Source organism: Epinephelus fuscoguttatus, linkage group LG8, assembly GCF_011397635.1.
Source record: "Epinephelus fuscoguttatus linkage group LG8, E.fuscoguttatus.final_Chr_v1".
Classification (NCBI taxonomy): domain Eukaryota; kingdom Metazoa; phylum Chordata; class Actinopteri; order Perciformes; family Serranidae; genus Epinephelus; species Epinephelus fuscoguttatus.
In genome coordinates, this window is record NC_064759.1 from 34,681,527 (window position 1) to 34,704,334 (window position 22,808).

General features: G+C 42.3%; 2 protein-coding genes across 3 annotated transcripts; both read left to right on the forward strand.

Moving 5' to 3' along the window:
- The first annotated feature begins 1,000 nt into the window (after positions 1-1,000).
- Positions 1,001-9,200, forward strand: pnisr (PNN-interacting serine/arginine-rich protein). Of its 2 annotated transcripts, XM_049584674.1 has the most exons (12): positions 1,001-1,111; positions 1,638-1,746; positions 1,916-2,092; positions 2,337-2,572; positions 2,982-3,144; positions 4,607-4,788; positions 5,001-5,141; positions 5,238-5,337; positions 5,961-6,014; positions 6,376-6,570; positions 7,145-8,276; positions 8,844-9,200. In XM_049584674.1, exons 2-12 carry the CDS (start codon positions 1,659-1,661, stop codon positions 8,875-8,877), a joined length of 2,502 nt encoding a protein of 833 aa, XP_049440631.1. In that variant the 5' UTR covers positions 1,001-1,111; positions 1,638-1,658; the 3' UTR covers positions 8,878-9,200. The 2 variants fall into 2 exon arrangements, with proteins under 2 accessions (XP_049440631.1, XP_049440632.1); XM_049584675.1 differs by lacking the exons at positions 5,001-5,141; positions 5,238-5,337; positions 5,961-6,014; ... (1 more) ...; positions 7,145-8,276; positions 8,844-9,200 and having other exon boundaries at positions 2,337-2,508; positions 4,607-4,745.
- A 125-nt stretch (positions 9,201-9,325) lies between these two features.
- Positions 9,326-21,237, forward strand: coq3 (coenzyme Q3 methyltransferase). The gene is made up of 6 exons (XM_049584687.1): positions 9,326-10,796; positions 12,246-12,383; positions 14,489-14,588; positions 16,558-16,827; positions 17,642-17,801; positions 20,552-21,237. The coding sequence occupies exons 1-6, from the start codon at positions 10,624-10,626 to the stop codon at positions 20,737-20,739; spliced, it is 1,029 nt and encodes a 342-aa protein (XP_049440644.1). The 5' UTR covers positions 9,326-10,623; the 3' UTR covers positions 20,740-21,237.
- The last annotated feature ends 1,571 nt before the right edge of the window (positions 21,238-22,808 follow it).

Sequence of the window (22,808 nt, forward strand, 5' to 3'; positions counted from 1 at the left end):
AACATTGCTAATAATGGCGGCCCAGTGATGCAGTGGTTGTCATTGTCACCTCACAGCAAGAGCATTCCTGGTTTGAGGTGGGGGGTTCGAATCCCAGGGTGGGGGAGTCCTTCTGTGTGGAGTTTGCATGTTCTCCCCATGGCAGCATGGGTTTTCTCCGGGTACTCCAGCTTCCTCTCACAGTCTAAAGACATGCAAGCTAGGTTAACTGGTGACCCTAAATTGGCCGTAGGTGTACATGTGAGTGCGAATGGTTGCCAGTCTCTATGCATTAGCCCTGTGATAGTCCGGCGACCTGTCCAGGGTGTACCCTGCCTCTAGCCTAATGTCAGCTGGAATAGGCTCCAGCCCCCCTGCAACCCCTAACAGGATAAGTGGTTGGGAAAACTGCTTCCATGAATGAACATTATTGCAGATCTAAATGAGCATTCATTAATATGTTTTAGCACAAGATGTCTATTTTGCAGTAGGATATTTATGATTATTTGGTACTTTAACTTAGCAGCTTTGTGAATAAAAGCAAAAAAAAAAATGGGTCTTTGCACTATTAAAGTCTCTATTTTCCCCTGAGACTTTTCCCTTTTTGGATTTGTAATCCACAAGTGGCCTAGCTAGGGAGACCCAAGACTGCTATAGCCATTGCTAGTGATGTTTTTAGAGATAAAGGCACCAGGCTGCAGACATATGACATATTTTAAAATTTAATGTTAAAACATTTGTTTAAATCAATGTATAGGCTACACTTTTTTTTTTTAACAGTTGAAGTTAATAATGGTGCCTTTATTTTTGCCAGTTCCCCCAAAATGCAGGACACTTTGCATTTCTTTTGTGGACATGTTTTGTGTGTTAGAGGCATAACTGTATAAAGAGGTTACAAGGGTAGGTATAGGTATTCTTAAAATCTGTGTTCCTATTGCATGAATTGAATGAACTAGCCCCTCACAAGGCAGGCACAAAATAAGAACTGAATGAAAGCCTAAATTGTCATATTCCCGACCGCCTCTGAAGGCAGCAGCAGAGCCTCGGCTCACACACACTTCCTCTGAGCGGTTCACTGGTGCAGCCATTTTGATTCGGAGCCGCAGCGCTGGAGAGAAACTGTCTGGAAAAGGTGGGGATTGTGTTACTCAAAGCACAGCGATGATATAAGTTTCATGCACACATTCCTTCCAGTCTGGATTTGAATGTAAATGTAAAGGACAATTTGTTCACCCGGTGAGATAATTGTGGTACTGTCTGTTAGCTTTTAGGTTTAGCTTCGCTAACGTTAGCTCCCGTTAGCCTGGGTGAGCTTCCTTAGCTCACAAACGCATGATCAGTGGCAGCTTTAGAGTACGGCGTTTCACCGACCCCAAATTTATTTCAGTATCATGCGTCAGCAATGACACAATATCCCCTATTACATAGCGTTTGTTTCCAGGAAGACTGTCTCTAGCTAACTGGAGTGGCTAAATACAGTTAGCCGGTCAGCTATATGAAACGTTAGCACTTAAATCGAAGCTAACGCTCGCTGTTTTGTGGCTAGCAGAGGAGACCAAAGTGAAATGTTATAGGACATAAACTGCAGCAGCTCTCGTCAACAAGAGATGCCAATGGTGCAAATCAGCATCTAAATCTAGCTTGCCTGGATATTTTAGGTGTGAATCCAGAGGAGAGAGATGTGGGACCAGGGAGGGCAGCCCTGGCCGCAATGGCCTCTGAGCCAGCAGCAGTGGATGCAGTCTTTTCAGCACCATCAAGATCCAGGTGAGTAACTGATGCGCATGAGAGCATTTTTTTCTCCAAAGAAATGTAACTCTGCAGTGTTTCTTTGCACATCTACCCGCTGCTCAAACACTGGGTAGATGATAATGTTGAGTTTCCCATCACCTGAAATAACCTTGTGTATTGGTGTGTATTTTTTGCCTGTGTGCAGGCCAAGTGGACTGGGCAGCCTTGGCACAAGCATGGATAGCCCAGAAGGAGTCAACGGGAGCAGAGCAACAGCCTATTCAGCCCAATGGCCAGGACATCCCAGGCATTGAACCAGTTGGACAGGGCAACCATGGTGCCTTCCAGGGTGACCCTGCGTTTGGCAGAATGTGGCAGCCAGGTAAATTTTAACCCGTGAAATCAAAGCACAATTCTCTTCTGCTTTTTTCCTGCACTGTTCCTTTTTTATTTTCTGGTACTGGATTTGGTACAGGAGTATTTCAGGACATTATTAGACTGAAGAGAATTCTGGATACTAAGTCCCTCTTGATGTTGAGAATTTTTAATAGAAATGTCTTTTGTGGTTATGCCTATATGTTCACATAGCTTTGGCTTTTGTTTATTAAGTATTCTGTCATTAACAGAATGGGGAATGCATGGCCAACCCCCTCCTCCTCCACCCCCTGACCAGGCCTGGATCCCTCCAGGGTCAGGACCGATGGATGTGGTGAATCCCAGCGAGGACAGCAACAGCCAGGACAGCGTGGAGTTCAACTCTGAAGCCCACCACGGGGTTTACCCCCAGAACAGCCATGGGTATGGGGCACAGCCCGACAGCTACGCCATGGCCCCCATGGCCATGAACCAGTTTGATTATCAGGTATGCAGATGCTACAGTAGAAACTGTTGAAGCGTTTGGGTTTTAGTGTGACAACCAAGTAACACAAGAAGGAGCAATCCATAGAAACTGCCGGGTCCCAGCATCTAGGTGTATCAGTCATTGCTTTCTTGATGCGGTGCAGAGGAAAGTGTTGGCTTATTGAGGATCCAGCATGGTTTGGTATTATTTTTCAGCTGCTTTCTTTTCTGTTTTTTTTTTTGGTTTTTTTTTTTTTTTTTATTAACAGAACAGACATTCCAGCTTAGTCAGGAGTGATGGATGATTGTCAGCTAACTTAATCTGGGGAAAGATATCAACAGCTCCACACAGTGCATGCCACTTGGTGGCAGTTAACAGAGGACTTTCTGTACTTTGAACTACCTTTAATTTTCACTTTGTCTCTCCACAGCATGGAGCTGCCTCATCCTTCGCCCCAACACCCACAAGCTTCCACTCCCCATACTGGCAGGGTCCTCCACAGAACAGACGGGATACCAGACCACCCGGCTTCAGAGATCGGCCTAGATCCCCTATCCAGCTCCCTGTCAAACAGGAAGCCCCAGCAACACTAGGCAAGTGTATTTTCTTTCACTAGCCAGCCATTAACATTATCTATGGAAGACTGTTAAGGTGCATCGATAGAGAACACGATTTGTGTGGTCACCTCAATGAGGGTGACATCCCTTTATTTTTGAAGATAAAAATGTTCCTAATTTTATGACAAAGTAGGAAAATTGACTGCAGCAAGCCACGCCAGATTAGACATACAGAGCTATTATAAGTATGTTTTGTACTATCATTAGGTACTGTGCATTATTAAGTACTGCATAGGTTTTTTTGTCATCATGTATAAGTTGTCATTAGTTGTCAGTTGTCATAATTAATATGAAAGACATAAACAGCAGCAAAATCAAAACACCCTTTTATCTGTCAAATTATGGAACTGTTATAACATTAGCAAAAATGCTAAACGTTACCTGATTCCAGCTTTTAAGTTTTGAAGAATTGCTACTTTTCAGAACATTTCTAGGTGGGGGATTGTTGGTGGAACAAAACAATCAATTTCTTGAGAGCACCTTAAGTTGTGGAAACTCCAGTGGGCATTTTTTTTATTATTTACTGACATTTTATAGGCCCAATGAGCAATCATGAACATCTTCATTCGAGTAATCGATAATGAGAATAATCATTAGTTGCAGCTGTATGTAACATACAGTGTTCAGATCATCAACTCATTCCTTAGAAAAAGTTTCCTATGGAATGGCGTTTAGAGCTGAGTGCTTGAAAAAAGAAAGCACATCAATGCAAACAAACTGCCACTGAGTCCGAACGAAAGACAGCACTAAAGCCTTTTTGGGTAATGATTATTATTTTGTAAATGCTTTGTTTAGTAGGAGGTTAGCGAAAATAGTTGTGTTTGGATTTTCATCGACCCACAAGTGGATACAAGACACTTGTATACTTCTGGATCAGTGTCGGTGACAGCATCCAACAAAAAGCTGCCCGTGCCCAAATTCATTGCAGTAAAATGTATCGTTGTCCGTAACATCTTCTGCACTCATACTTTGGAATGCCATTTTCACTGTTAGAAATATAGCTGGTTAACAATACAAGCAAAAAGAATAAGAAAGTTCTGTTATTGAGCGGCATCTGAAGCCCACCCCCGGACAATCTAAAATGGCTAGTAGTTGTCCCTTGCCTCAAACTGTGTCACTGTCAGGTCAGTTGACGCTGCTGGATGCAGGAAGAACAACAGATTTTGCAGCTGCAAACTCAGCTCTCTGGGTCAATATAGCACACACTGAGAAATGTATTACTCCAGTTGACTACTTTTAACATCAACACTGATTAGACATCCACATAAAAGGTGGTGAATTTTCCCTTTGATAAAACAGGAATCAAAGTTCATCTCAGGAAACGGTCAGCATGGTAAAAATTCACTTACAAGTGTATAGTGGCTCAAAAGGGGTTTATGAATCTTAACAACGTGGCGGTATGTGTTTAACTAATTTTGACCTTGTATTTCACCTTCAGATGCGGTAAAAAGGCGCACACTACCTGCATGGATCCGAGAGGGCCTTGAAAAGATGGACAGGGAGAAGCAGAAGAAGCTGGAGCGAGAGCGAATGGAGAAGGAGCGTGCAAAAGATGATGGCAAAGAGCATGAGGCAGACGAGGAAGGGGATGGGCCACGCGTGCCCCGCAAGAGTAAATTTGTAAGCAAGTCATTTCTGGCCTTGACAGCAAAACAGTTTCCTTTGAAAAGCAGTTTATACTTTTTGTGTTGTGTTTGTGATGAAAGGACTTCCAGGGTCATGAACCGTTTTCTCTGGCACATGTATCTGGACTAACGCAACAGTTACCTACCTTCACAAATGATGCAAGCTTTGCTGCTTGTTGATTAAAGCCTTGCCTCCATCTCCATCAGGACAGTGATGATGAGGGGAATGATGACAATTATGATGAAGAAAAGGCCTCCATCAAGAAAGAATTTTCTGGTCGAAGCCCATCGCCTCCTGCAGAGGACAGTGAACCTGAAATGACTGATGAGGAAAAGGAGTTCCAGCTGGTCAGTTTGATCATTCATATGATCTTCTCTGCATATTATTTTGAAGAGGATTCATCGTGAATAATGTATTTAATGTTCTTTTACCCCTGTCTTCAGATGATCATCACAAAAACACTTCTGACAGAGATCCTTCTTGAGGTCACCAATGAAGAGATTCGGCATGTAGCCAAAGAGACTCACCGAAAAGCCACTCGAGGTCTGCTCTCGTCTTTTCCAGTTAATGCATCATCTATACTTGTCACCAGGACATTGTATTTAAATCTGAAGAGAATTCATATTACATAATAATGTGCATAATAATATCTTTAAGTGAAACTCAATTATGCCCTGTAAACTAGGGTGATTGAGCGGCAAACATGGGCGCCACGTGTGATACACATTTTCAACCATTCTCTGCTAATGCATCAGAAGGAGAGAGAGCAGAGCAATGCTTTATACAAACAGTATTTGAAAATCTGCTCTTCTGGTACATGGTACAAGGTCCTGCTCAAAGACTTTATGATATGACTGAATAATTCTCAGCACTGAGTGAGAATTAGTGACTTCCTCCATTGAAGCGACTGTGCATTAGTACAGATTGGTTCTTTCCCTCCTGTCCGACTGTTTGACTTTGATTGTTTGACAGAATTGTGTTTGTTAACCCTTTCTCTTTTCTCTATTTTTTTTTTTGTTTTGTTTTTTTTTCTTCTCTTGTTACCAATGACAGCTCTTGTGAATAGTGCTTTATCTTTGACCCCCTTCTCTAGCGACTCTCTTGCCTTTGAGAAAATGGCAGTATGTGTTTTAACATGTTGTTCCTGTTGTTGATGTGAATCAAAGCTCCTGCAAAACAGCTGGCACAGTCAAGTGCACTGGCTTCTCTGACTGGTCTCAGTGAGTATCCCTTTTTCTGTCACTGGGGGGGGGGAGGAAAGGAAAATACTTAAACTTATGAATTTATGTTGGGGTAGGAACATGGGAAACGCTATTAGCACAACACTTAAAAGAAGTGGAATCTCAGAAGATAGAAGCATGCCCTTGAATTCAAAGTATTTCTATTAGTTTTTCTGTCAGGCTACATGTATTAGTTTGTTTTTAAGAGCGTTATCAGAGTGAAGTTGAAAATGACACAGGATTAAGTGCCTTTCAGTGGGACGGGGGGTTGGGATTGAGGGCTTTAAAAGTGAAACCTGATTGTGAAAGTATGTCTTCGCCCTAACCAACACTCAACAACCCGGGGGCTCTGTTGTGGCAGGTGGGCTCGGTGACTATGGCTCAGATGAGAGTGACGACGAGGATGAACGCAGCGTGCGAGGGTCTGAATCTTCTGACACTGATGAGGAGGAGTTGCGCCACCGTATCCGAGAGAAGCAGGACGCTTTCCGCCGCAAAGAGCGTGAGATGCAGCAGCTGCTAGAAAAACAAGCACAAGAGGCTCTGCTTGCACGTGGTAAGACATGTTGCTGGGTCTCTGCAAGTTTAGACTAGGAACACACTACATTGCTTGATTGTGTCCTATGATGCTGAAACTATAATATTTAGAATTTTATTTTGCATATTTTAACTGCTTACATTCTTGATTGGCGTTTTCTGTTTTAGTTAAAGTAGGAGTAGTAATCCAACATCAAAGAAAGATGTTGATAACTTAATCAGGAGTTAGGTGGTTTACATATTTCAATCTATGCAAATGCTCACAATGGGACTAGTTAAAAGATTCAAGTTAGTGCTGACCAGTCTCATCTTGAACATCTCTTGAGTACAAATCGGAATGTCCGTTTTAGTTAAATTTGCTTTTGATAGCCCCTGACCGACAACTAACCGCTTGATTTTTAATTTTTAAAACACAACAGACTTGTGTATCCGGTCAAAAATATGCTTCACCGTGAACCGCTTAATGGTTAATCGTGGACATCCCTACTTGCAGCCGTAATTATCATGGAAGTTGTGTAGTGTGTTTCTAGTATTTACAGCAGCTGATATCTCCTTGTTTATTTTTAACCTGAGTCTTTGTTGTGTTTCTACAGAAGACATGGTAAAGGAGAGATTGAGCAGAGAAAAGGGGGAATATGATGAGGGCCAGCCAGAGAATCCACACAAACAGGAAGTAAAGGAGAGGGAGGCGGAGCCCTTGGTAGAGAGACGTAGGTCCCGTAGTGAGAAGGAGGGTAGCGAGAGCAAGCACTCGGGTAGAGGGAAGGAGCGATCAGGGCGAGGTGGCAGTGATTCCCCAGCCAACGGTCACAGCAGCAGCTCCCGCTCCACCTCCAGCCACAGCAGCCGCCGTTCTACCTCTTCCTCCTCGTCTTCTTCCTCTGCATCTTCCCGCAGTTCATCGCGGTCTTCCTCCCCACGAAGGAAGAGGCGGCGTAGCCGGTCCTCCTCACACAAGGCTCGCAGGCGCAGCCGCAGCCACAGCTCCCACAGGCATCGCAGTGATCGCAGTGAGAAGGTCAGGGACAGGAGAAGGAGCAGCATTGAGAGATCAGGCCGCCACAAGAAAGATCGCAGTGATTCAAGGGAGCGCAGGAGCCGCAGGAGTAGATCCAGATCCAGATCCAGAGATAGAGATAGAGACAGGGGTAGAGCCAGAGCCAGAGACAGCCGCAGTCGCAGCAGAGACAGAGAAAAGGAGAAAGAAAGGGATAAGGAGAGGAAAAGGAGCCGGGATGGCAGAGACAGCAGTCATAGTCGTAGCAGCAAACACAAGCAGAAGGCCTCCAGCAAAGACAGGGAGAGGAGAAGGGAAAGGAGTCACAGCCATGAGAAAGACAAGAAAAAGAAGGATAAAGATAAGGATAGGGAGAAAGAGTCAGACAGAAAGAAAGAAAAGCCAAAGACTAAAGAGAAAGAGAGGGAAAAAGGAAGCTCCATAGTAACAGAGGAGAACGGCAAATCAAAGAAGAGGAAAGAGAGTGACTCGTACACGGACTCTCAGGGTGACAAGCACTCCCGGCAGGACAGCAAAGCCAGCAAGAAGGGCTCCGCCAAAGCTAGCAAGAAGCGCTCAGACTCTGACTCAAGTAGATCCCCTACCCCTGAAGTTAGCAAGGAAAAGAAATCTAAAAAATCTAAACGTAGTCGCTCCAGGTCGACGGAAAAGTCTCACAAGTCTGGTAAGAAGGCAAGCCGCAAACACAAGTCTAAGTCGCGATCAAGGTAGTATTCGTTTATTTCCCTTTCTTTCCTACTGTATGTTTTTATTGTATGTGTCATTGTGATTTCTCTCCAGTCCTTTTTTATTCAGTATAATTGCAGTAGCCTTAAAAAGGAAAATTGCTGACTGAATGTTATGAAAATGTACTGTCAACTGCAGTCATGTCGTCTTAACTCTGTAAAGTCAATTCTGATGCAATAAAAGGTTTTAATGCTTTTTGATGGTTTTATCTATCAAATGCAAATTTCAATATCTGTCTGTTGCCTTAGTAGAGTCCAGTAGAGTCTGTTTTGTAGCACCTTGTCTAGATGTGAAATCTTTCTTCTCAGATTAAGGTCCTAGTAATGCCAAAGTGAACCAAAGACATGTCTTGCCTTACACTGTGCACTGTAGGTTAAATGGGCTTCTCTGGAGTCTGCACAACATAAGTTTCTATGAATTTATGTAGTTTTCTATGAGAGTACAGCATGTCTGGTGGGCGGGGGGGATTTGTGCATGTTTGTATTTTGTAGTCTGCGTGGGAGAATGTGATTGGTGCAGTATTAATGTTATGTCCACGTCTCTTTCAGGTCAACATCTCCCTCCCGTCGTAGCAGACGCTGAGGAGCACAGTTAACCTCCCGATCTGTGCACTTTACCATTTTAAATTCCATGAGTTGAACAGGCTTGTCTCATTATAGAGGCAGTTGTGTAGGTGAACCCCGCTCATACATCTTTCATCTTTGTACATATGTTGTTATTTTTAAAGTGTGACTGAAGAGCAGGAGTTTTTGAATGGTAGGAGTTTTCACTTGTATCATTATGCAAAGCTTAATAAGACTCTGTGGACACTAAAAGTTCAAGTTGTAACATTTTAAACCAGAACAGGATTAACTTTTTTTCTCCAAACATTATTGTATGTGTCCAATAAAACTGTTTGTTCCTTGTCTTGCCTCACTGTCTCTTTTTCTTAATACTATATATAACAGTAAACAGCATGCCTTCAACACAGAATCACCTGAGACCTGTTACGGCTACCCATGGGTTTATAATAGTTCATACATCAAAGGACTACATGGTGAACACTTGAATAGAGACTACATACCTGGAGATGTTGCCCAATACCATCAGTGCAGCTGGAGATATTTCTGCTAATATAATGTGCTGCAGTGCAGATTTTACCTTTAAGCTGCTTTACAAAATAGTATAATTTCTCATGAGAATATGAGATGCATTTCTAGAAACATACCCTGGAGCAATATAGTTTACCATATAACAAGAATACATAAAGCTTGTGAAACATACATAAAACCTGTGATTACATGGAAATGACATTTATAGTCATCGGATGTGAGAAAACCCTCACATTGTGATTGTCAAGAGGAATTTATTTCACAAGTTGCTATATAAAACATTTCCTCTCCTCTTTTTAGTGACTAATGAAGATAAACCATTTGAAATTGGACCAGTTTTGAGTGTGACCACTGTGGGCGGCAGTGAACTGCAGCATTTGTGCACCGACAGTTTTGTTTTGTCACTTACAGACTCAGATTATTGTTGTAAGGATCCCCACTGAACTAGACCTTTCTGTTAGAGTAAGATCCTTATTTTTCAACCAGAAACCCCCAAATCTCTATCTGTAAATCCACCAGATTTCATTGAAATAAACAATAGTTTTAGCAGGTGTAAAGCCAGTGTATTTTCACATCTGACTGGATGAAGTAAGGTTTATTTTAACCAAACAAGAGAAGGTGATTGTTTTAACAGTGAAAAGACAAACCAAGATGGTTTATGTGAGTTTTATTTTGTTTCTATCTACTTTGAATGAAGTGTGTTTTACAATGATGAAATAACTTTTTTTAATACGTGGTTTGGTGATGGTGATTTCAGGGCTGATTCTAGTTAGGGATAAAGGATCTTACTCTTTAACAAAAAGGTCTGTCTATGTAGGGATTATTTCCACAATGTTGTCAGACACTTAGAATAACAACCTGAGCCTGTCAGTGTCAAAAACAAGCACTGTCAGTGGTCATAAAGTGACAGTGCATAAATGACCTGTGTGGCATCCTGTTGAGTAACTGCCAGCTGCAACGCTCTCTCAAAACAGGACCAATTTTTTTTTAAAAAAAAGTTGTCTATACTAGTCACTTAGACACAAAAACATGGCAAACTAGCTTGCAGGCTGAAAAACTTTAAAGTTGCCGTTTAATAAACCGCTTGTTGTCCCTCAGTAACACCAATTCATGAACATAGGAACTAAAGTGCGTGTTGTTTCCACCCGAACTGAAAAGACGTGTGCACTTTGGGTCAAAGTGACAAGTGCTGCGAATACATTTACAGTAGCTAGCTGCAGGTTTGTGTTATGATATCATGTACGCTAATAAGTTTGGTCGCCTCGTGTTGGGGCTGTACAGCCGCAAGACAGCCGCGGTAGGACGGAGCGGGTTCAGCTGGGCTGCGGTGTGTCAACAGCGGACACTGTTGCTGCAGAGGAGCGGCTGCGTGAGGACCCAGCTACATGCCACTGTGCCCTGTCGCTTCAGGTACAGTCACAGAGGTGCCACTTTGTTTATGACTGCTTACCGTCACATGTCACAGTGCACTTATCCACATTAGGGAGGAAATGTGTAGCAGTAATGAGGGAATTTTGATCTCGAACGTTATATGAAGGTAGTGAGCTTTAACATATGTTTCTTTTAAAGCTGCAACTAAAACCTTATTAGGGGCTTGGATATTTACCGGGCTGCAAGAAAGAAAGGATGCATGACTAAAAATAACAGTTGTTTTCATACTCGATTGACTTGTCATTACTTTTTTGTTTAATCAATTGTTATATAAAATGTAATTAAAAAAAAAAAGTTTCCACCACCATTTATTTCTTTGAACCCAAGGATGCAGTTTGTGTTATCCAAATAGGCCATTACCCAGATATCTTTATTATTAAGTGATATTAAAAAAAAAGATACTCACATCTGACACACTCAAACCAGCAAATGTTTCAAAAAATATTTTTTGCTTTGCTTGATAAATGACTGAAATGTTAATTATCAGAAATGCCGTTTTTCTACTTCTCCCAGTTAAATTATTTCATCACCAATTGGAAAATTTTGTGGCACCATATAGATAGAGGGGCTTTTAATTCCAAGGTCCCAAGAAACGTTTTCAAGATTGCATGCATCATTTGCTGTTGTTTGTACCCTGTGTTAAAGGAATACTTCACCCCCCAAATGACAATTTGTATATCAGTTATTTTCCCTGAGTTATGTTGAATTACTGGAGAAATATGTGTTTTACTTGTATGCCTGCAGTGACAGGTAATCCAAAATCAGGGAAAATTCTTGATGAATTGAAGTCATAGGGGTCCACGTTGAGCAACAGCAAAACTATATCAAAACATCTGTTTACAAACTTTCACATGCAGTCATGCAGTGTAATTCAAGTTCACTTATCCAGTTCCCAAACATGCATTTTTGCTAAAAACCAATAGAGGCTAAGCCAATGCTCTAAGCCACTGGTGTTTAAACAGGAAAACCTAGTTGACGTGCTTTACATTACCACAACAGTTGAATCAAAGTCCAGCTCAAATTGCCTTATGATGCACATAGTTACTTTATTTTACATCCAAAAACCTCCAAAGGTGAACTTTATCATACAACATCCTCACGTAACGTTCAGCATCTTGCTGCACAGCGCTCAAAAACTGTTTTTCTTCTGGTGGAAACACCTGCCCAGACACAAAGGTTCCTACCTTATATAGGTAAAACTGCCAATCACCATGAGACCCAATTCACCAAATGATACACAAATTTTTCTCAGTTTTTGGATTCTTTGTTCACCAGAGTCATGCGAGAAAAATAAAGCTGTGTTCACAAATTCAGAGTAACAGAGGGTGATGTTTTGATACACAAATGATCATTCTGTGGGTGAACTGTCCCTTCAAGTCTCATGTTTAGCCATGTATGGTGTTGATGTGGTCCTGTCTATGTTAACAGTGCTCGGTCAGCCTCGCAAAGCACAGTGGATCCCGATGAGGTGAGACGGTTCCAGTTACTGGCCGGCAAGTGGTGGGATGAACAGGGAGAATTTGCAGCTCTTCATGCCATGAACGACCTGAGGGTGCCTTTTATACGGTGTGTGTTTGATGTATAACATCCATTTCAATAGTTATATTTTTGAAATACCAAGATGTCACGCCCAAGTCACTGTCAACATGGGATTGACTGGCAGAGGCATCAAGCAGTTGTGTCAAAACATAACCTGGAGGAGATCCAGCCTTGTGGTATACGAGAGCAGAAAATACATCAGGGACACATAAAAGAAGCATCAACTGAAAGTGACAAGATTCCTCCACGCATCAGCACATTTTCTGCAAATAGCATTTCATCTGCCCAAACGCTACATACATTAATGTTTTGGGGTGGGCTGTGTCTGTTTTGATTGATAAGATCTGCTGTAGGGGCCCCACAAGATAATCATTACATTATCCATCCAGCCAAGAGCCCGTTGCTACTTTCCCCTTCCCCCTCTGTGGTCTTGGTGGTGGTGATGATGATGTGTGTTTGTGGTGACAGTATGACAGATCCAGTGGCAGTGTATGTCTGGGTGTGGCTGATTTGCCTGATATGAGTCTGCCCTCAGGGTGTGTCTAAATGAGACGCAGCAGCAACACCACTGCTACTGTTGCTGCGCTACCTTTTAGACTCTGACATTCTTACAGTGATACGGTCAATTCTGACTTTGGAAAACTTAAATTGTATTTATTGAACATGCTGTGGATATGGTAATAAAAACAGAACACAGACATCAGTCAGTATCATTCATGCATCCTGCTCTCTGTCCCCTCTCTGCTGATCTGAGTCACTGCCTGCAGGTCGGCTGCCTCTGGTAAATTTTAAGATGCGTGTCCTTCTTAGCTGAAACAGTTAGACTACACACGGACATCTTTCATTTTAGCTTGTTTTTATTAATTTGCTATAAGCCAAGCTAGCTTACTGTGCTTGTGTAAACATTATAGTGCTGGATGAGAGACTGTGGACAGAGCAGACTGAAATATTGCTTTTAAAATACAAAACACGTGTCTCGTTAAAGAAGTGCCTTTTTACTGGCTAAGGTATTTAAACAAGTGTAGCTGAGTGTGGAGTAATACTGACTTCATCTGCACTGCGGCCTCTCTGCTGTTCACTGAATCCACTCTGTGTTGTGTGTGTTTTTAGAGTGTGTCCGTTTACGTGGAGGTCAAATAGTAATAATAAATAATGTAATGGTAATAAATAAAACCCAAACTTTAAAAAGTAACAATAAAAGAACAGATAATGTCAGAGCTTATCAATACTACGGTCTTTAATAATGCCCCGGGGCTGTTTAATCCCTAGCTGGGCCACTCGGAGGTTGCTTCTGGCTTGATATGGCCTGCCGTAGAGCCTACATCCTATTTTGTATAATTGTGCTCCAGCTGTCTTCATCATTCTGAATCCGTGACACAAGAAATGTTAAGGATGACTCATTTGCACTCCTGCCACCTAAAAAGAGGTAAACATTGTCTGGTGTCACTATTTTTAAGTTAAAGTTTAGTTTAAGTAGTTTAAGATTACATTTAGAGGTATTTTTTTATTACTAGCATAATAGTTCTTCACATATTGGCTCTTCACGTTGCTTGATATTTCACTCAGATTGCAGCTAAGTAGCTTTTGTCTCTGTCTTCCTGTGCCGTGGTGGGGTTGGGAGCTAGTTAAGTGGATGTCTGCAAACACCTAATCCTCTTGCCTTCACTGTTTGCACGAATGCCCTTGCACCCTAGCGGAGCTTTAATGAGGACGATGCATCCCCAGATCTTGGCCTGTTCTGCATGTTTAATGCCTGAGGCAGGCCGTGTGTCTGGGAAGGTAGGGAGGGAGGAACACAGGAGCAAGGTAGGGATGAATTTGTAGCCAGAGGATATTTGTCGTTAGCTGGCAGACACTAGCACATGGTGAAATGGCAGTGGTTCTGACAGAGGATGGTGTAAGCTGAACGTGGAGAATCTCACGGTCTTCAACACCACATACACCTCCTTATGCTAAACAGCATTACATAGGCTGTGGATGATTTAGAATACACACATCCTCCCCCAGTATTTTTTGTTTCTGATTCAACAGACTGTGACTGGAACATGATGTGTGTGTTTTGGAGAGTAAAGGGAGGACAGGTGCTGATCCTTTGGTTTGAGTTTTAACCCACTGTTTGTTTACCTGTTCAGGGATAATCTGCTGAATGTACACAGAACACGTCACCCTGGGAAACCACTCGGAGGGCTCAGAATACTGGATGTGGGATGTGGAGGAGGCCTGCTCTCAGAGGTAACTGTGCATGTTTCTTTTTGTGAGACAGATGCACCAACAGTGCACATAAGGACACGCAGACAAAAATATCTCCCACTATACATTCTTTGTCCGCTCCCAATTGCTGCCTTTCACGTCACATTGAGTCACTGCTTTTCAGACAGCAGCCTGTTTCAGATTCTGCTTTCAGTGCATTACAGTGCCAGTCCTTTCACATACATACCAGTGGCTAAAGAACATTTAAACGTCAGCCTAATTCTCCCTTTCTTTTGATCTGACTGGTCTCAGTTTGGTGGAGCGGACAGTCGGTCATTTACAGTTGTTTATCTGTTTGTTAGTGTTGATAGCTGGGCAGCCAGGACAGGGCTTCTGTCTCTGCCTTTATTTGAACTGAGGACATACCAGCTGTGTTGTGTGATTTGAGAAGACAAAATCAGGTCCTAGACTTGCATGGCTCTGTCACACAGGCTGTCATGTTCAGACACAAAACCCCAAAATGTGTCTGTTAAGATTGCAGCTGTGGTTGTGTCTCTGGGTGTCTTGTCTCTACAACACTTCCCATCAGAAGAGATCAGCTGTGGGAGGATGGAGATCGGCCCCTGGGCAAGTGCAGCTAACCACACAGGCCTGTGTGTTTACTTTTGTCCGGAAGAGGGCATTGTAGCTCACATCCAACCACTTCTGATGCTTCTCACCTGCTCTTAAATGCTGTTACAGTGTTTTTTACAGCACGCATTTCTCCATACTGAGTTCACTCGAGCCCTGAGCTCTTCTCACAGTCTGTACAACAGCAGTCAGTGCAGACTACATTGTGGATCACTTTTAATTGCTTTGACACAGAGGCATTCAATGACCTCATCTTTCAAGTTTCATGAATTGTTTTCTTCCTCAAACTTAATCACGACAACCAGCACCAAAACTCTGTGTCCAAAGTTATTTAAGGTATGTTTAGATACTATTAAAAAAAATCCAACATAACACAAAATTAGCCCATAAAGATAAAAAACAACTACAGTCAAAGTGCCTCAGATGCATTTTTGGACTGCCTTCCTGTACCATAGAATTTTACCCTGAGTGAACTGGCCAGTCGTTGTTCTTATCCTCGAAGAGCACCTGATTTTTTTTTTTATAACTAACCACATAGTGCCTTAACTCAGTGCTTCACTCCCTTTTTCCCCCCACAAAATTAGCCCTTCTGTGTGGAGTTCTCATGTTCTCCCCATGTCAGCGTGGGATTTCCTCCAGCATCCTCCCACAGTCCAAAGACATGTAGGTTAATTGGTGACACTAAATTGTCCGTAGGTGTGAATGTGAGTGTGAATGGGTGTCTGTCTCTATGTGTCAGCCCTGTGATAGTCTGGCGACCTGTCCAGGGTGTACCCCACCTCTCGGCCAATGACAGCTGGGATAGGCTTCTGTACATTGGAATTACTTATGTTACATTCAACAACATCTACGTCTTAAAAAGCAAAACAAACCCATAGAGGAATTATTTTTCTTCGTGGAGGTGGAAAGTTTATGACCTCTAGCTACATGATGGTATCCTGCTTAGAGACATTTTAGAGAGGAGATAAGGTGTGATGTGGATGAGAACTTGTGGCCAAATACAAAACATAGGGTGTATCAACACTGTTTATATATACATTCATATATCCTTTGCATGTGTAAATATGTAGTGGATATATGTTTTGTTTTATCATTGGAATGAACTGAATATAGGGAAATGAAGCCTACTGGGGCATATTGCAGCATCTGTTTGTTTTAATGTAATCTTGGTTTACACAACACTAACAACAACAGCAAAAGAGAATAAATAAAAACAAAGACAGTGGTGTTACATATTGTAGTGCTGCCAGATATTAGTGTCATTGTGCATTGAGTGACACAGTGTTAATGCTGGGAGAGAAATGTCAGTGTTGGGGTAAATAAGTTGATCCTGAGATTTTGACTTTTCTCTGTCTCCTCTCTCCTCCTTGTCCTTCACAAGCCCCTAGGTCGCCTTGGGGCAAATGTGTTGGGTATCGATCCAACAGAAGAGAGCATAAACACAGCCCAGCTGCATTCGTCCTGTGACCCTGACCTTCGCGATCGGGTCTGCTACAGGGCATGCACACTGGAGGAGCTCTCAGCAGAAGAGGAGGGAGGTGAGGAGGAGGAGCAGTGTGTGGGCCAGTTCGATGCTGTCGTAGCCTCTGAGGTGGTGGAACATCTGGCCGACCTGGAAACATTCGCCTCCTGCTGCAGCCACGTGCTGAAGGTGTGTCCTGGGATAGTGTGTGTGTGTGTGTGTGTGTGTGTGTGTGTGTGTGTGTGTTTTCCTCCAGCTGTTAGCTCATGTTAGATGTTTCTGCACCAAAACAGTATGTGTCTGTGTGTTCATCTGAGCGTGTGCTAAAGTGCATATGGTGATTTTGTTGTGTTTGTTGTGTTTGCATCTGTTGTGTTTCACTGGGAATAGGTGAGCATGTGTATGGGCTGTGTTGAACCTTGACAAGCTTTACTGAGAGCTGTACATCAATACTGAGAGCAGATGATTGTAATCTCCCAGGTCAGTGGGCCAGAGGAGTGGAGATGGGGAAAGAGCCTAATCTTCACTTAATGCCTCTGCATTTGGTTGAGGCACGACTCCACTTTCTCTCTCTCTCCGGCCCAAATCTCTCACTTCAGCTTTTTTGCTTAAAAAAAAAAAAAGTGTCTTACTGCAGGGCGCCTATGCAGAGATGAATTCTTGTATTGTTTGGATTCATTTTACTGCACTTTCTCTCTTTTATCTTCAATCTTGTCCACTCTCTCTCTCCCTGTCCACTCTCCTCCCTCCTCCCCTGTTGCTGAAATTGTTAATCTTGACCCAGCTTGAACCTTGAGGTTTGGCACTGGCACTTTCTGCTCTCTTCCTCAGACTCTGACCATCTAATCCATTCTATAAATACGCTTATTACTAAGGCAGCACCTTGCTTGTGTACTGTACCTATAGGGATGTGATCTCAACGTAAAATAATTTATCTGACTTAATATTAACGGTAAAAACTATAAATTGTTCATAAACTAACTCTTCCTTTTTCTGTGTGCAGCCAGGCGGCTCACTCTTCATCACTACTATTAATAAAACCAACCTGTCATACGCGCTGGGTATTGTTGTAGCTGAGCAGCTGCTGCGCATCGTTCCCAGCGGGACACACGACTGGGAGAAGTTCATCAGCCCTGAAGAGCTGGAGCGCCTCCTGGAGTCCAGTAGGTCCCTCTAATTTCCATACTGGGGGGAAAGAGCACACACAGAATGAAGTGGGTTCCCTTTTAAACGAGAAACACTAGATGTGTTAATAATCAGCAAAAGTGCTCAGTAAGAATAAAAATGAATCATGTGAACACCTCAGTCAGAAAGTGGCTCACTCTGAAAGATATTTCATTCTGTAAACAAGGCCTGGTTTAAAAAGCACACAATCTGTTCAGCAGATACAAATTTGATATGTTTTCTGCGCATGTTCATCCACATGCTGTTCAGTAACTCTGGGGAGATTCCAAATTATGCATTTGTCTTTGGAGTAATAAGTGTTTGGGCCACACTTTGTTGGATTTTTTATTGATTTTTTTTTTCAATAGGAAAAGGAATCACCAGCCCCTGATTGGCTCATTCTGAGCTGCCAAAATGATGGGTTAAATCTAAAATAAATGTATTACTGAGCTCACCAGATGGGAATTTCATCATTTATAGGATCTGACATTATGTTCTATTCCCAGCTCTAAATATGGGTTGAATAAAGCAACATTTCACTGTCTAAACAAAATAAATAAAGAATAATATTTTTTCCCTTACAGGCAGTTACATTTGTTTACACTGTAATGGTAGGGGAGACCAGGGTTGGTTGGTACGTTTTCACTCTGCACTGTATCTCTCTGGTTTAATTTATGTGAGAATATTCTCACCAGCAGCAAATAAGATGTTGAGGTCTCAGATAAAAATATGTGTTTTTTAATGTACACAAATGTTTTCTAAAGTAAGGTGATTTGTGATTAAAGTCATGTACATTCGTGCCAACAGCACCATCAGGGGCGTCGGTTGGGATGATGTTAAAATGCTTTATAAAAAAATGAAGCTACCAATAGAAACAATTTGAACATTTAAGTCTGCCCATTTTTTAAACCAAAAAACATTTTAAGCAATTTATCAGTAAGTTCCCACTGAAGAAGTTCCTGGTACTATTTGGGGGGCAGGAACTACTACAGGAAGGTCCTCTCGCTCGGCCCTCTCGACCACCATGTCTCCACTGAGAGCGGAGTACGAGGAAGGTTCCTGTAAAGTTACGGGCTCTGGATGTGACGTAATCATTGCGTGACCATTTACCGGGGCGATGCAGGGACTCCGTTAGCTGATAGCCCTTAGCGGTGTCTGTAATAACTCACTAAATGGCCCATGAAAAAAAAATTTTTTTTCCAGCGGATGTCTTAGTTGCAACATAATTGAGTTAACTGGAGTAGTTTCATGTCGTATCCGACAACGGGAGGCTTTTAACAGATGACGTCCTGATGTTAGCATTGCTGCTGCTGTTAGCTGTCCCTGTCAGCTGCAGCCACTACTGATGCTTTCTAGACATTGTGATTTCCCAAAACTGAATAAATACCACACATAGCAACACAAAACTGCTTTGCTAGCTCAATCATGTTATAACTAAGATATCCGCTGAAAAAATATTTTTTTCACAGGCCATTTAGTGAGTTTTTTTTACATGGCGGAGGAAGCTATATGAACGAGCTAACCCTCATCTGCTGAGTTTTAAAAATGCTGGCTATTTTGTTGCTTTCTGTTGACATCACATCCCTCCTTGAGTATATCCAATCAGCACCAAGTAATCCCCAAGCCCCAGTCAGGAGTCTTTCGGGGCCGTTCTGAGTACCTACTCCGAGGCAGGGACTTGTTTAGCCCCCGTAAAAGTTCCGGAACTCTGTCCTTCGGGGGTGGTTCCTGCGGTGGAGACACGCACCAACGGCCCCGGCCCCATAAAATTACCCTGAAGTTCCTGCGGTGGAAATGGGCCTAATGAGTAATTCATTTTGCCACTGACCTTTCAGAATAATGATTGTTTTTAATATCGGCACGTCATCAGTATCAGCTAATATCGGCTTTAAAATGATCTATCGTAATCGGCCAACATGCTTTTTCTTATTTGGCACAATGAATGAATATTACATACATTGGAATGCATCGTATTTCATGTCTCCATCTGCAGGTGGGCCATCACACCACAGAGTATGCATGCATAATATGATGTTAATTCCACTACAGAAGAGACTTGATGATCACTAAAATTAGGACAGGAAAAAAGTGGATATATTGATATCAGTACCGGTTATCGGTCAAATGAGTTTTTACATATCAGCATATCAGATATTGGCAAACAATCTAATATCGTGCATCCTTTAATAGAATTGTTAGTCAGCTACCATCACTCATCACAGACTTTCAGATCTTGTATCAAAATATAGCTGATTTCTGTGTCTGTTAACTAGAAGTAACACATTTCTAATATCTCTAACAGTTTTACGGTACGTTTAGTCCACAGACATCTTTTTTTTTTAACTTTTGATTCTATAAAACTAAAATGACCTCACTAAAAAAGATAGTAACTTTGAGATGTTTTGACGAAGTATATTAGTTCATGTGAAGAAATCAAACTTTTTGATGTTACATTTTGCATCTGTGACCTTCAAAGTAGCAGAAAATAGCTGTGTACCAACCAGCCCCTGTCTCCCCTACTCCTTAATACACATTAATTTAGTTTGAGGAAATTCAGAGTCAGATGTTTAGTGTTGTAACCAGCCATTAAAATCAGCTGCACTATCACTATGTCATGTTGTTGCAGGGGGGCCCAGGGTTGAAAACATTCTATTATAGGTATAAAAACAAGAAGTTTATCTTTGGTGTTGCTGTCATGCTGTCATTCTTCAGCCTCTAACCTCTCCCTATCCCTGTCATCCTCTACCAGATGGTTTCTCAGTACAGTCTGTTCAAGGAATGCTGTACAACCCAGTATCAGGAGCCTGGAGCTGGACTAACAGCACCGCCATCAACTACGCCCTCCACGCTGTCAAAGTGAGAGGTGATCCCCACACAGAGTGGGCTGAGGAAAGCAGCTCCCATCCAGGGGATCACACTGCAGCCACACACAGCTGAGCCAAACGACTGGAGAACAACAAAAACAACAAAAAAACATTGAGATGTGTGAAGCCCTGACTTCCCCGTGGGTCAGCTGTGACGCAGCGTATGAGACTGACGTTATCAAAGGCAAAGGGACAAAGAGCCTGGAGACAGAATTAAAGATGTACTGTATAAGATTGCATTACGCTGTTGGTGTTCTCTCAGCCTTTGATTTACTATGAAGTGTAATCAGTTTAAGATGAGCTTTTCAAGGCAACTGTACACGCTCTAATTGTGTTATTCAGTAGCAGAGCTATAACCACACAGCAGCTGAGTTTGTAATGCTCACATGCATCATTTACAGAGTATACCGTTGAATCAGCTTCATATTTTGGGTAAAATATTTTGTGATTTGCCATATACTCTACTGAAGTTGTTGCATTTCTGAGGAGTGAAAATACAACAGTGAAGAATCTGATAGATTTGGTCGTGGCTGAAAACAATAAATATGATTTCATGTTGTTTTTCGCTGCACACTGGAAGGCGTTTTTATCCTTTAGAAGACGTGTCCACATGAGGGTGGGACAGTCACTTCCTCTGGGATTATAATGGGTCTCATGTGGAAGTATTATATAATACAAAGCGAGCCTGTGGCAGAGAATAAGTCATGCTTGCACGATGTTCTTAAAGAGACCAATAACCAGGCTGTACATTGTTGCAGAGATGATTTTTTTTCTTCTGATGCAGCAGCTAAGAGAATAGATTTGGGGACTAGAGGGGGTGATGATGGGTTTCAGGGGTCCCATCAAAGCAAAGAATCTTATTTCCCCTCATACAAGTTATCATTTCTATAAGACTGATAAACACTATATTGATTTGTATATCACTAAGGGAAATGGGGGGAAAACAATGGGAACTCCCACGTATCTCACACTGAGTGTGCTACTGTAGTGCCCGCAGTGCACTATTATTCCCACACTACTTCAGCTGTCTACAATAAACACTCCTGCTCTAATGCGCGCTCTCTAAAGCCGCGGGAGTGCGCACCAAACTTGCAGTAGCCATGGCTGCAGTGGGGACTTTGAAGTGCATCACCGTGCCTGCCATAGATTACATGCACACCGTCAGGTCATCCTGTTCTGGTTAAATACTCCAGCTCTTATCAACCTGAACAGATTGGCACCTGTTGGCCAGAGGGAGACGGGATTTGATTGGCACCAGGGTGGCACCGAGAGTGATGTAAGCTGTGGGATCTATTCTGGAAGTTGTCTCTATCCACCTCTCGGCATGCTCCAACAGATTCACAGGACAACCGGTGGATTTATCCGTCAAGATGAATTTCTTCTTACACTTCCGAGGTTGTTGCAGAGTGAGTAGACTTTCCATTCTGCCTCTGATTACATCCATATATCTCCCATGTTTACATTATTCATATATTGATTATTATCTCAGTCTGGACCTACAACAGGTGATGTGTGACACCTGCCCTGAACTGATAGGCTCAGATTAGAAAGTTTCTTCCTCTGCATAGTTTGCAATTTAGCATTTTTAGACCTATATTGCACAAAGTTTATAACACTTTTCAAACTGATCATTTCTACCTTTATTCATATGTTGGCCAATAAAGAGTTTTTGCGGTTTTAATCATTCAAAGGTAAACAAGTAAACTACACACTACAGCAGATAGGTGAAGGATACCATGGTCCCTGCACAGGCTGCCACACACACACACTGTAATGTCTTATATTAACATCACGTAATGCTGTTGGACATAATGGCCAATAGGCTGTGTGTTCATCATGGTGAGCCACTGGTTTCACTGGGATGCGGGGGGCTCGTCAGGGCGGGGTGACTCCTCCGCTGGAGCAGACAATAGGCCAGCTGCGTCAAGTCATCACAGTTTGGCTCATTAACACCGGATGTTGCTCGAGTTCGCCGTGAAAATAAAAGCATGAGGATTTTACACAGCGTTACTTTAGTTCAAATTGTAGGCCCTTGTTTACCTTGAGTAATTGGCTGTTCTTAGGATGTATGTAAATGGAATTTTATAGAAATGATAGTAGTGTAATATCTGATGTTAGACTTAAATCAGATCTCCTCAAACT

Bases quoted from the DNA above. Each gene is read 5' to 3' on its own strand.
- pnisr (XM_049584674.1), top strand. From the start codon at position 1,659: ATGTGGGACCAGGGAGGGCAGCCCTGGCCGCAATGGCCTCTGAGCCAG. The intron at 1,747-1,915 runs GTGAGTAACTGA...GCCTGTGTGCAG, and splicing joins TCAGCACCATCAAGATCCAG to GCCAAGTGGACTGGGCAGCC. The intron at 2,573-2,981 runs GTATGCAGATGC...GTCTCTCCACAG, and splicing joins TGAACCAGTTTGATTATCAG to CATGGAGCTGCCTCATCCTT.
- coq3 (XM_049584687.1), top strand. From the start codon at position 10,624: ATGTACGCTAATAAGTTTGGTCGCCTCGTGTTGGGGCTGTACAGCCGC. The intron at 12,384-14,488 runs GTGTGTGTTTGA...TTACCTGTTCAG, and splicing joins CTGAGGGTGCCTTTTATACG to GGATAATCTGCTGAATGTAC. The intron at 14,589-16,557 runs GTAACTGTGCAT...GTCCTTCACAAG, and splicing joins GAGGAGGCCTGCTCTCAGAG to CCCCTAGGTCGCCTTGGGGC.